General features: G+C 40.0%; 1 protein-coding gene across 2 annotated transcripts in view; it reads right to left on the bottom strand.

The window, feature by feature from the left end:
* Positions 1–6,156: 6,156 nt before the first annotated feature.
* Positions 6,157–12,588, bottom strand: part of LOC129860484 (plexin-B1-like) — a 55,683-nt gene continuing 49,251 nt past the window's right edge. For both annotated transcript variants that reach the window (XM_055930894.1, XM_055930895.1), the window contains 3 exons: positions 10,044–10,119; positions 9,819–9,893; positions 6,157–9,698 (listed from right to left, as the gene is read on the bottom strand). In XM_055930894.1, the coding sequence (XP_055786869.1) occupies positions 9,594–9,698; positions 9,819–9,893; positions 10,044–10,119 (256 nt within the window). In that variant the 3' untranslated portion in view covers positions 6,157–9,593. The remainder of the gene's footprint in view (positions 9,699–9,818; positions 9,894–10,043; positions 10,120–12,588) is intronic.

Raw genomic sequence — 12,588 nt, 5'->3', positions numbered from 1 at the left:
GACTGGTGGCCAGTGTAGAGAAATTAAAATAGTTGTGTTTAAATACACACACACACACACACACACATCATATGCTGCTGCCGCTCTGTTCTTTATTTCACTCTTATTATTATCTCCTGATGCCTTGTCACTTTTCCCTGCCTCCATGTACATATCTACCTCAAATACCTCATACCCTGCACATTTACCTGGTACTGGTACTCCCTGTATATAGCTCCATTCTTGTGTATTTCGTTTTTTAAATTCATTATTCATTTTAAACTATACATAGTTGCGAAGGGCTCGTCAGCAAGCATTTCACAGTTAAGTCTACACCCGTTCTATTCGGCGCGCATGTGACAAATACAATTTGATTTGATTTCATATGGTTACATTTTCTGGTGCCTGTTAAAAACCGAGCTGCAGAATTTTGAACTAAGAGTTACAGTAATCTCGGCATGAGGAAATAAAAGCACGTAGCACAAGAGTATTGCACTGGACACGTGCTGTACACTGCATTAGAATTGTCCTTCTATGGTGCAGTCAGAAAGAGCTTTATCTAATTATATAATAAGCTATATCTGATTTGATCTAATTAGGAACAGTAAAAGTAGATATATGGGCTATATCAAACGAGTCTTGTGTCATTGAGTTCACTTCTGTCAGTTGCTTGATGGCCACCGTGGGAAGTCAAGTCAGTGGGAAGCTACACTTCTTACACTTTCATCAGTATGTTTCCACACCACGCATGGACTTGGAGAGAGGGTAAAAATATCCACGGTCACGATACAGAGGAGAGCAGGGTGAGGTCTCAGGCTTGGCTCTGCTCTTTGTGATTAATACTGGGCTGTTAACACTCTGCTCCAACACGCCACCCGAAGACACTTCAGAAACCGCAAGGCGCACTGCGATAAACTGAAAGACAGTTGATGGATCGGAGAGAAAGAGGCCCCAGCTCAGTTTCACTAGCCTACAAGACTGGCGTGACTGTTTAATTGGTCCAAGGTGACTTATGACCTTACTTATTGGTACATTTCAAATCAAATTGTATTTGTCAAATGCGCCGAAAGCCACAGGTAGACCTTACCGTGAAATGCGTATTTTACAAGCCCTTAATCCTTAATGTATGTGTCCTTCTGCTGTAGACCTAAATCAGGTCGAATTATATATATTTTTAAATAATACAGTGCCTAGATATTATAGGTACGGGAGGTGAGATGATTCATAGGTGCAGGATTTATTGATAAAGAGTAATCCATGTGCGTAAACAATATTTTTTTTACATGAAAAGGCACAGTGGCATAACAATAGAAATATAATAAATGTAGTCAAAGGCAGGGAAATGTTCAACAACGTGAGCTACAGGGGATATGGCTGGGACATAAATACGTTGCCAAATTGAAGTCCGAGCGTTATGAAACGCGTTTGTAAAATCAATGCGACATTATCGGCAAGAAACGTTTCAAAACACTCAACATGTTTTAGTAAGGGGCATGAGAACCCGGGAGTAATCCTGTGAATAACACCCCACTAACAGTCCAGATCCACTATCGAGCGATAAACAACGGAAAACCCATTCCTTTTCAATAGAGATAAGCGAAGTGGGCGGGGGCATTGAGCGATGATGCATGGGCGAGGAAGTGTGAACAAGGCGGGACCTAAATTGCGGAAAGCAAATACTCTGCTATATCGCAGTGCGATTGACCAATCAAAGTTCAATATAGCTGTTGATCCTTGACATGCTTGCACGCGCCCACAGGAGGGCAAAGCTAGTGTGGCTGTCCAAATTATCAAGGTTAGTGGATCATGGTCGTAAAGGGCTGTTCTTAGGCCTGACATAAAGCAGAGTCCGGGCAAAAGCCAGTCATGAGATTCTGAAGTTGCTAGCCAAACAGGCTGGCCGTCCGTTCTATTGGCATGGTTGCCAGCCAAGCGGACTGGTCGTCCATTCCAAGCAAATGATGTTGCTATGCTGGTTAGCTCCTCCTTTGCTATCTAGCCAACTAAATATAGCACACAAGCAGCTGAAATGACAGCAAACTATATGCATTTTTGTTAGTTCCACATTTGTTTCTATTCCCATTTCTTTGGATAGATCCATTATAATGATCCTGATAAATGAATTTGCCTGGCTCAGAGAAGCTGTCAGTCTCACCCAGACAAGTTCATTCTCTATGGCACAGTGGAGATTGCCCCAAAAATATATGCAACATTGTTGCACAGGTTGGAGAGGCAGGCAGCAAGGTTTGGACAAACACCAGCTGGGCCACGCATTTGTAGTTTATCAGTGTGTGGGCCAGATCTGTGCCTCTCCTTTTTAATCTAACGGTGATGCAGTATGTGCACCAGACTTGGGCTGGGGACCCAGGCTTATACTGGGCCAGAAAAACACAAAGTATGTGGCCTACAGTTTCTCAGGAATAATTTTGCTAACTGGGCAAACATCTTTCTAGCGCTAGACACATTTGTGTGAGGGGTCATCACAACCTCTTTGTTTCATTCTGTTACCCTGGGTGAATTTTCTTTAGGCCGAATATTCTTGTTCTACTGCAAACATAATTCACCTCCTATTCAGTCTATAATTCCAGCTACCACAGTTTTGGCCTCCATTTATGGCCTGAGTGAATTACGGCCTAATCTTGGCACAGCATAAGCTGTAAAGCCTCAGTTAGCCATTAGTGCTGCTGTTCCAATGTGTGGTAACACGAGCAGCAGACCCACAGGGGCTCAGCTGTAGCTTTTTTTTGACTGAGACGCAAACGTGATGAGGAGAGTTTGAAAACTGGGTCAGAAGGGGATGCATATAAAACATAAGTTGGATATCATAGGTATCGCATAAACCTTTTTACTAGCCATGTTAAAAGATTTTCTGAAACGGAGATAAATGTTAAGCTCCAAAAAAGACAGGGGAGTGATCCTCAGTACTTGGTAGGAATTCAAATGTTCCCTGTAAACCTTGGGAGGCTACACTATAGCTACGGTCTAAAACTTAATAAAGTGCAATAAACATATGGTTAATGTATCTCACCTTTCTGTAAGCCTATTGCAAAAGCACGTTTTTTTTAATGATCACTTATCTTTAGATGTGCTGCCACAGCTACTGTAACTGTACTACAAATGCTACTGGACTAAATCCAAACATGGTACGGCAACTAGAGAGAAACTCGGTTACTTCTCATAGACACGAGCAGGGAGTACAACAGGCCAGGCCCCACTGACTTATTTGACCCACCAACCTTCCCCTCTAAACACCAAGGTCTTCATTAGCACAACCTCGCTGACTTGCACTCATTTGACGTGACACTGTTTCCGCTTTTGAACACACACAACCTCCTGGCCCTTGTTAGAGGGGAGTGAAGCACATGGCACTGAGGACTTTCTGCCTAGGCTATCTGGTTCTTATGAGCTCCTCTTAAACCTCTTCATCACACCAGTCACCAGACAGGCATACTGTAAATATCTCACAATACCTTGGCTTCAACAGCAGAATGATTGGCTGGAGGGTACAGCATAACAAATAGAGCAATCTGAAAATTATTGGAAAAACACCATTTACTGTAAACCATCTGCCAACATGAAGCAACACAATTCACATTTTGAGTCAATGGCATTAGTAGTGTGCTGCAGTACAATGTGGTTCCCTTCATTAAAAAGTCACTGTGTGAGCCACTTTCCCGGATTTAGATTATGCCAGCTCCTGGACTAATACGCATGTTCAATGGTAAATCTGTGTCAGACAAATTGGACCTTAATGATGTGAAGATGCTTTTAATGATACAGTTTACTCTTCATAAGTCAGCACCTCTACACAGGGCCGGATCCAGGCATAAGCGACATAAGTGGTCTCTTAGGGCCCCCGACCAAATAATAATAGAAAAGGTGGGATCTTTTTGTGTCTGTAAAATGAATTATGCGCGATATGGCATGGAAACCTGTTTATAAGCTTGGAGTCATGCAGTGATATGTTGCGTGGTCCTCCCACTACAACTCGGGAAAGCATGCAGTTCATTTTGTTTGTCATTCTCACTCAGGCTATCATAACATGGCGTAAGTCAATACAAAACGTGTAGAATTGCAGGAATTTGGCTATCAAACAGCAAAACATCCTCCAACCCATGGCAAAATGTGTAGAATTGAAGAAAATTTGACGATTTTATAGCAAGTTCTCTACGCCCCATGGCAAAAAAAATGTAAGTGCAGGAAGTGAACTTTAATTTCTCTCCACCGTCAAGAGGAGGGCCTCTAAAAATTTTTGTTGCGAGGTGGGGGGCCCCCAAAAGTCCTGTTTCACTGCATGTACAAGTGGGTAACCTGTATGATTGTAAGGTGCGAAATGGAAATGTATTTTCTGCATATCCTGAGACCCTCGGAGAGTGGAGTCACGGCCAGGGATCAGCCATTATTGACGGCAACACTGGAGCAATTAGGGTTACGTGTCTTGTTCAAGTGCAGATTGACAGATTTTCACCTTGACAGCTTGGGGATTTTAACAAGCAAACTTTCGGTTACTGGCCCAACGCTCTAACCACTAGGCTACCTGCAGCTCCATGTAGGGTAGGCTTAACTCCAGTTTGAAGGGTCTTGCTGTAGTGCAGTTGATGGAGGGCACAACAGAGGTACTCTCAAAGCCCTAAACTGGCAGCACATTTCTATAATGATCACTTTAAATACAAAACCACAAATTACATTGACATTTGGACTATTTTATTGCATCACACCTATCAAACAGTTAGAGAAAGCTAAATGGTAGGCTTACTTACAAATCATTCAAGTATTTACAAGGAAATCCAAATAATGTTTGAATTTAGCAAGGAAAACAAACAATGATTGCTTTTGCTATGTCCAAGGCAAGAGATGACAAAAATGTACTTTAAAATCGCCAACATAACTTGCTCTACATTACTAACGAACATATATTCCCTTATTATAGCTTGACATCTAAAAATGTATGTAAAAACTGACATGTCAAAAAGCAGTAGTCCCAGAATGTAATGCGAGTCGTAATTTTGATACTCAGATTTTTTGTAAAGTATACCCTTACCCAACCCACAAACACACAGTAACAAAAATCAAAGGGTCAAAAGTCAAAACATGACCAGTATAGGCCTACATAAAGCTTCTACTGCATTTATAAAAAAATTAAAAAAAGAACAGTGTAATTCATTCATTGTGGACCATGTCATCAGTACCAAAGAAGAATATGACAGGCGTTTGCATTAAATCGGATCTCACTTTCAAACAATGGATTTCATTGTAATTCCATTGATTATTTGGTCTTCGTAAATAGATAACGAACCAGCAGCCAACCAGACAGGAAAATAAATAAATAAATACAATTTTAAAACCTAAAAATATTTTAACCCTCAAGCTACCAAAATATTTTCATACATCGATTACCATCTGGGTTCCTTGTTACCCCAAGAAGAAACTATATTTGAAAAAGCAACAGTCATAGCAAAATATCAACATATTTCTTATTAAAACTCTAGACATGTAATTAATGTAATCTGGGGAAAAAAAGAGACCAAAACAGACTTATTTTAGCTAAATGAGTTAATTTGCATATTCTGTAAAAACTAAAATATAAATGTTTCTATGGCAGGAGGCTATGGCAGGATGCTTCAAAAAGCATGCCCAAAGACACCTCAAAACAAATGGTATAGCATCCAAAATATCACAAGTTTCTTGCACCCTTAGAATATGGGAATTTATGTAACATTTACGTTGAGAATACACAGCACTGTGTGTTCATTTTAGAGGGTAGTGGGTTTCCGTATTACAGTTTTACCAAGTATTAATACGACCGACAGACTGTTCTGTGCTGTTTTGACTGCAAATTGGCATATATCTAAGGTAAATTTAGATTTTGTACACAGTCATACCTAGTTATAGCCATCCAGGACCTCTATACCAGGCGGTGTCAGAGGAAGGCCCAAACAATTGTCAAAGACTCCAGCAACCCAAGCCACAGACTGTTCTCTTTGCTACAGGACGCACGGCAAGCAGTAACAATGCACCAAGTCTGGAACCAAAAGTACCCGGAACATCTTATACCCCCAAGTCATAAGACTGCTACATACCTAATTAAAATGGCTACCCGGACTTTCTGCATTTACCCTTTATTTTTACCAACTCTCTTGCACTGACTATGCACACACACTGACACTGCCCCCCCCCCCCCCCCCCCCACACACACACACTGCAGCTACCACTACTCTTTATTTTTACTTAGTTATTCACTGTGTATTTATTCCTCGTGTCTATTTAAAAAAAAATCTTTAACTGCATTGTTGGAAAAGGACCCGTAAGTGAGCATTTCACTTTTAGTCCACACCTGTTGCCTACAAAACATGTGATTGATTTGATTTATAACCATAGGCGAGTCCATAAGCTGCTCCATCTCTGCAGGTGATCGGTCTATTTGGTTAAAATCACTCGTACAGGTCCCCCTCCACCCTCTGATGATACATATAACTTAATATTATGTCTCCAGAGAAACCTGGATTCAAATAAATACTTTTTGGGGGATTTGCCCTAGAATAACAACTTTTCAGAGAATACATACCAATACAGCTCTCTATGTAGATGGAGTGTATCGGAGTTCTCTATTGCAGTTCTATCAAGTATTTATACCAGTGGCATACTTTGTACACCGTCGTCAGATTTTTATATGCACAAAAATAAAAGTAATTTTGGTTTTGTAGTACAGTCATACGATACGCGGTAAAGAAAAGTACAATGTTAGGCAAGTAAGTTACATGGGGAGCTGTATCTCTGCAGATGATCTGTATTGGATCAAAATCACTGACACAGGTCCCCCTCCACCCTATGGATAACTTGTATTTGTCTCTAGAGAAACCTAGATTCAAATAAAAAGTCATTTTTTAAATCAAATTACTATAGACAAAATGAAGTGTTTTTGGCTAGGGTCAAAACGATCCCAAAAGGAATTGAATTTCTGAATAGTCCATGGGTTGTTCCACAAAATTAGTACCTTTTGACATTTTAAGTCGAATTTTTGCGCCAAAAATGAATTTTAAAAGCCTGTTATATTCAATGAAGTGCCCTTTTAATATAGATCACATGCACAATTCAATAAAGCATATTTTTTATATAAAGACTTGCTAATGTGCCAAAATTCAGCATTTTGACATGTCCCTCTGTGCATCATCTGTGACTTCTATAAAAGTTATCACATGATTGTGTAGCCCTGGTTATTTTGTTACTTTGACAAAGTAATTTCTGAAAAGTATTTATTTAAATTATTTATTTAGTGATGAATAAAAAAAAATTTTTTTTTAAATCCCTAATTTTAAGGTGGACGCTGTTATGTGAACTCAATGTTTCAAAAGAAACATTGAACATCTGATAATGAAATTTGTGTAAAAACAGGTGAGATGGTTCTACTCTTTTTGGCCATTTTCTGGTGGGAAACGGAATGGGTCGAGCATAACATGTGAACCCTGTTACCCATAGATAAACAGGCTAGAAATGTTTTAATATTTTAAAAAAATGTTGAAGCTTGCACTCAAATTGCCCCTCCCTGTTGCACACAACAAGCTTCCATTCCCCCGGTCACAAGGAGAGTTATGGCTGATTTAAGGTTAAATCGTCTACCAGGTCACTTTATTTGGCACTTAATAGGCACTTACTATAGTAATTTTTGATTTAACCTATTGAGATGCGAAAACACGTTTTTTATTAAGTTGAACATGTGCTTTTTATGACAGAATGTTAAAATGAGGTGAAAACAAAAAATCCAACCAAATGACACATCGAATTGGTGGAATGACTCCCATATTGATACAGAAACACAAAAACCATGGATTTAGATTTGTTAAGAACAAGTCATTAGAAATTTGAAGATTTTAATAAACAACCTTTGGGCTATGATAAATATACCTATGGGGTCAAAATGACTCCAGTCAGTAGCTTGAGGGTTAAAATGTTGTATTAGTGAAAATCAAACAATAGGGCTACCGTTTAATTTCAGTCATAAAAAAGGTCAGTGATGAGGCCTTGGGCTAAAGGATTCATTGTTGAGACTAAAAACATGTCATGCTGCAAGTTTTATGAGATTGGCAATATAATATTGTTTATCTCAAACTCCTTTCGCTCAACCTTTACAGCTATACTAATCTCGGATACCCAGAACTAAAATCTTACGTAATTGCGTCAGATACTCTTTCAAGTTCTGGGGGGGATATGTATGAGAAAAGATACTAGAATGAGGAGCGGAAGCAGAACGTTAGCTCCACCCCCCTTTCTCTGCAAGTTTCTTTTAAGTCAGAGGGACAAATGTCATCTCCCCACCCTTCTGAAATTCCAAAGACACACACCCTGCTAAATCGTGATTTGTTCAAATAATCCGTGTCGGAAAAACCTGCAAACAGGTGTTGCTTGTTAGTCATTGCATCCCACAGTGTTGACAGAAAATGTCATATTGGTCACATAACCAGCCATTTTCTAAAACAAACTGTTCGATCACATTCGGTTCTGTGAATTGTTGTGTTTGGTTACTAGCTCCGGCTGCTCACAAAATACACCTTTTTGAGAGCACCTTCTAGTCTGCCATTGAACGATAATGTGTAGTGAAGTCTCGCACACTGCTAAGAGAAGGAACATTCTGCAGATTGAACATTAACTAGCTGAGATTTCTCTGGAGGTTTAAGCTAGAGATGTCTATCATTATCCCAGCATTAGGTCAGAAAATAACAGCTTGGCTACTGCAATTATAGGGAACCGTAGAATTACCATCAGAAATGCACAAAAATTACTTGTACATCATACACGATTTTGGAAAGGAACATTCAAATCATAGAGAATGTCAAAGCTGGGTGACCATAAAAGTCAGCACATGGAGTACCTAACATTTTCACAATGTATTGAAAGCAGTCTGTTCTTTAGTGTCCAACTACATGACGCAGAAAAACTTTGTAGATCGTCAAAAACATTAATGGGGAGTGAAAAGGATGAGTGAAGACAATACTACCGCACACATTGTCTGCAAAGGATAGTTATACCAGAAAAGTAAGACTTTGAAAATGTGATCCAATTTGTAAGTCGCTCTGGATAAGAGCGTCTGCTAAATGACTTAAATGTAAATGTAAATGTGATTCAGGGAAACAGAAGGGACTAGCAAGTCAATGACAATAGCATCAATGCAATAAGTGCTATTCAATTAATTTTAGTGCTGTAAGCTTTATCCATCCATTTCATCCCAGTAAGACGTTGTTTGTGTTGCAGAAACTCTGCAGCAGTCCAGAGAGTTCAACAGGGCTTTGCTCATTTACTCAGGATAATGTCTATGTATGTACACACTGAGTAGCAGTGGGTAAATGTAGTCAGGTTGCTATGGAAATCTCCTGTGCAGCTTGTCAGGAGAATCTACGCACAGTAACTCTACACAGATATGGCAAAAAGAGAAAGGGCACCACTGAGTGCCCCTCAACCTTCTTTACTTCCTTCAGTCTGCCAAAAAGAGAGGGAAATTACACCCTGTATGCACAAGGTCTTTTTCCTTTCCACACATTCTTTTCCTTTCGGACTACTCCTCTCAGCAGGTGTCTTTTCCTCAGGGTCTCGGCCTGTCCCGTCTCAGGGCCACTCTGTTATCATAGGTCAGTGACTTTATTTTCCACGGCAGCCGCAATCTGCTGGAGCCTGTAGCCCAGCTGCATCTTCTGAGCTGTAGGGTCCTCCTCTAGAGCAGTGATGATCTGGGAGGAGACAATACCAATAACAGGTTAAGTTCAACAAGTTAAGTTCAACAGCTTAACATCAAATAGAAATTACAAGTATGGGCCTCAAAAACCAATGGATAGAAATGTTGGACTCACCTGATCATAGTACTTGTTGATGTACTTGTACAGCTCATGCAGGGCTACAAGGTAGTTCACCTCACCAGCATAATTCTGTAAAAAAAGGTGGAAATACTAAAACTTTGGTTCATAACTTCTAAGTGCTCTATGCAAAAACAACCAAAGATTAAACGGAAAAGGCCTACAGCAGAAAATGTCAAAACATGCACCACAGTGTTTAAAAAAAATGTTTATGTAACACACTCGAGACAGTTCTGCAAGAGCAGAATTCATTTCCTGGTCACTGGCAGAAATTGTCTGCCTGATGTCAGCATAGTATCTGAAAAGAGAGAAAGAAATAGAGATGGAATGGAAATCTGAGATTTGTGCACCCTTCATAAAATCCATTTGCTATACACTCATACACCACTCATCCATAAAGCGAAGCCGGTTCAGAAGTGAAACCCAGGTATATGCATCAGCTAAGATTGGCAAGTTGATGTTTATTGGGATTAATCTTGTCCTGGAGGCAGATCTGAGCGATTTCCGCTAGATGGAGCCAGTTATTGTAATAATTAATGAAAACAAAAATGTGCTTAATTTAAAGGTTAGGCATTAGGGTTAGCAGTGGGGTTAGGTTTAAAATCCGATTTTATGACTTTGTGGCTGTGTCAGCTAATGACCACTGCAGAGTTGCCTCCAGAACAAGATTCATGACGAAAAATGCTAACCTGTCTGAGATTGGTGCAGATCAGATGCTAACACTTAATATGGCGGTCTATTTAAACTGACCAGGTCCTGCTCACACATCCTCTGCCACTTTCTGCTACTGCTAGTATGTGTTTGCTTGTTCTTGCTAACCACCACCACCCCAGCTTCCACCTGTTTGGTTCCATGTTCCTTCCTGCAGGGGGAGATATATAGAATACTGTGTTCACTGCCTGTAGTTATTTTATTATACAGTAAGTCCATAAATATTTTGACATTGACCAAGTTATCATTTTGGCTCTGTACGCCACCACAATGGACTTGAAGGGAAACAATGAGCTGAAAGTGCAGACTTTCAGCTTTAATATGAGGGTATTTATTTCCAAAATCCGGTGAACAGTGTAGGAATCACAGTACTTTTTAATGTGGTCCCCCCAATTTTAGGGGCTCAAAACTAATTGGACAAACTAACAATCATAAATTAAATTGTGAGTTTTAATACTTGGTTGTAAATCTTTCAGTCAATGACTGCCTGAAGTTTGGAACCCATAGACATCACCAGATGCTGGGTTTCTTCCCTGGTGATGCTCTGCCAGGCCTTCAGTTCCTGCTTGTTCTTGGGGCGTTTTGCCTTCAGCATGTGAAATGCATGTTCAATTGGATTCTGGTCACGTGATTTACTTGGCCATTGCAGAACATTCCACTTCTTGGATTATATAAAAGTATTGGGTTGCTTTCGCAGTATGGTTCGGGTCATTGTCCATCTGCACTGTGATGCGCCGTCCAATGAGTTTTGAAGCATTTGACAATCTGAGCAGATAATATAGCCCCAAACACATCATTAATCCTGCTGCTTTTGTCAGCAGTCACATCATCAATAAATACAAGGGAAGCAGTTCCATTGGCAGCCATGCATTCCCACGCCATAACACTACCTCCACCATGCTTCACAGATGAGGTGGTACGTTTTGGATCATGAGCATTTCCTTCGTTTCTCCATACTCTTCTCATCATTCTGGTACAAGTTGATCATTGTCTCATCTGTCCATAGGATGTTGTTCCAGAACTGTACAGGCTTTTTTAGATGTTGTTTGGCACACTCTAATCTGTTTTTCCTGTTTTTGAGGCTTACCAATGATTTACATCTTGTGGTAAACCGTCTGTATTTACTCTGGTGAAGTCTTCTCTTAAATGTTGACTGACACAGAGACACCTACCTCCTGGAGGGTGTTCTTCATCTGGTCAACTGTTGTGAAGGGGTTTTTCCTTCACCAGGGAACGAATTCTTCTGTCATCCACCACAGTTGTTTTCCGTGGTCTTCCGGGCCTTTTGGTGTTACTGAGCTCACCAGTGGGTTCTTTCTTGTTAAGAATGTACCAAATAGTTGATTTGGCCACACCTAATGTTTTTGCTCTCTGATGGGTTTGTTTTGATTCTTCAGCTTAATGATGGCTTGCTTCACTGGCAGTGACAGCTCTTTGGACTTCACACTTGAAAATCAACTCTAGACCTTTTATCTGCTTACTTGTAAATTAACTAATGAGGGAATAACACACACCTGGCCATGGAATAGCCGATCAGCCAATTACTTTTGGTCCCTTAAAAACGGGGGGACCATATATAAAAAGTTCTGTAATTCCTACACCGTTCACCCAATTTGGATGTAAATACCCTCAAATTAAAGCTCAAAGTCTGCACTTTCAGCTCATATTCATTATTTCATTTCAACTCCGATATGCTGTGGTAGACAGCTAAAATAATAATAACTTGGTCAATGTCTAAATATTTATGGGCCTGACTGTATATTGAAGCTTTGCTCTGGAATAGAGCTACCCTGAAGGAGCAGAGCCCAATCCCCAATACCTAATGTATTGTTAATCTTTTCTAATAAATGGGTTAGCCCTAACCCTTTCTGAAATCCATTGTATGCTAATGACTACAGTCGTGGCTAAAAGTTTTGAGAATGACACAATTATTAATTTTCACAAAGTCTGCTGCCTCAGTTTATGATAGCAATTTGCATATTCTCCGGAATGTTATGAAGAGTGATCAGATGAATTGCAATTAATTGCAAAGTCTCTCTTTGCCCTGCAAATGAAC

This window comes from Salvelinus fontinalis, chromosome 8, assembly GCF_029448725.1.
Source record: "Salvelinus fontinalis isolate EN_2023a chromosome 8, ASM2944872v1, whole genome shotgun sequence".
NCBI classification, from domain to species: domain Eukaryota; kingdom Metazoa; phylum Chordata; class Actinopteri; order Salmoniformes; family Salmonidae; genus Salvelinus; species Salvelinus fontinalis.
The sequence above is the reverse complement of the archived record's forward strand: the minus strand, read 5'-3'. Positions and strand labels throughout refer to the sequence as shown.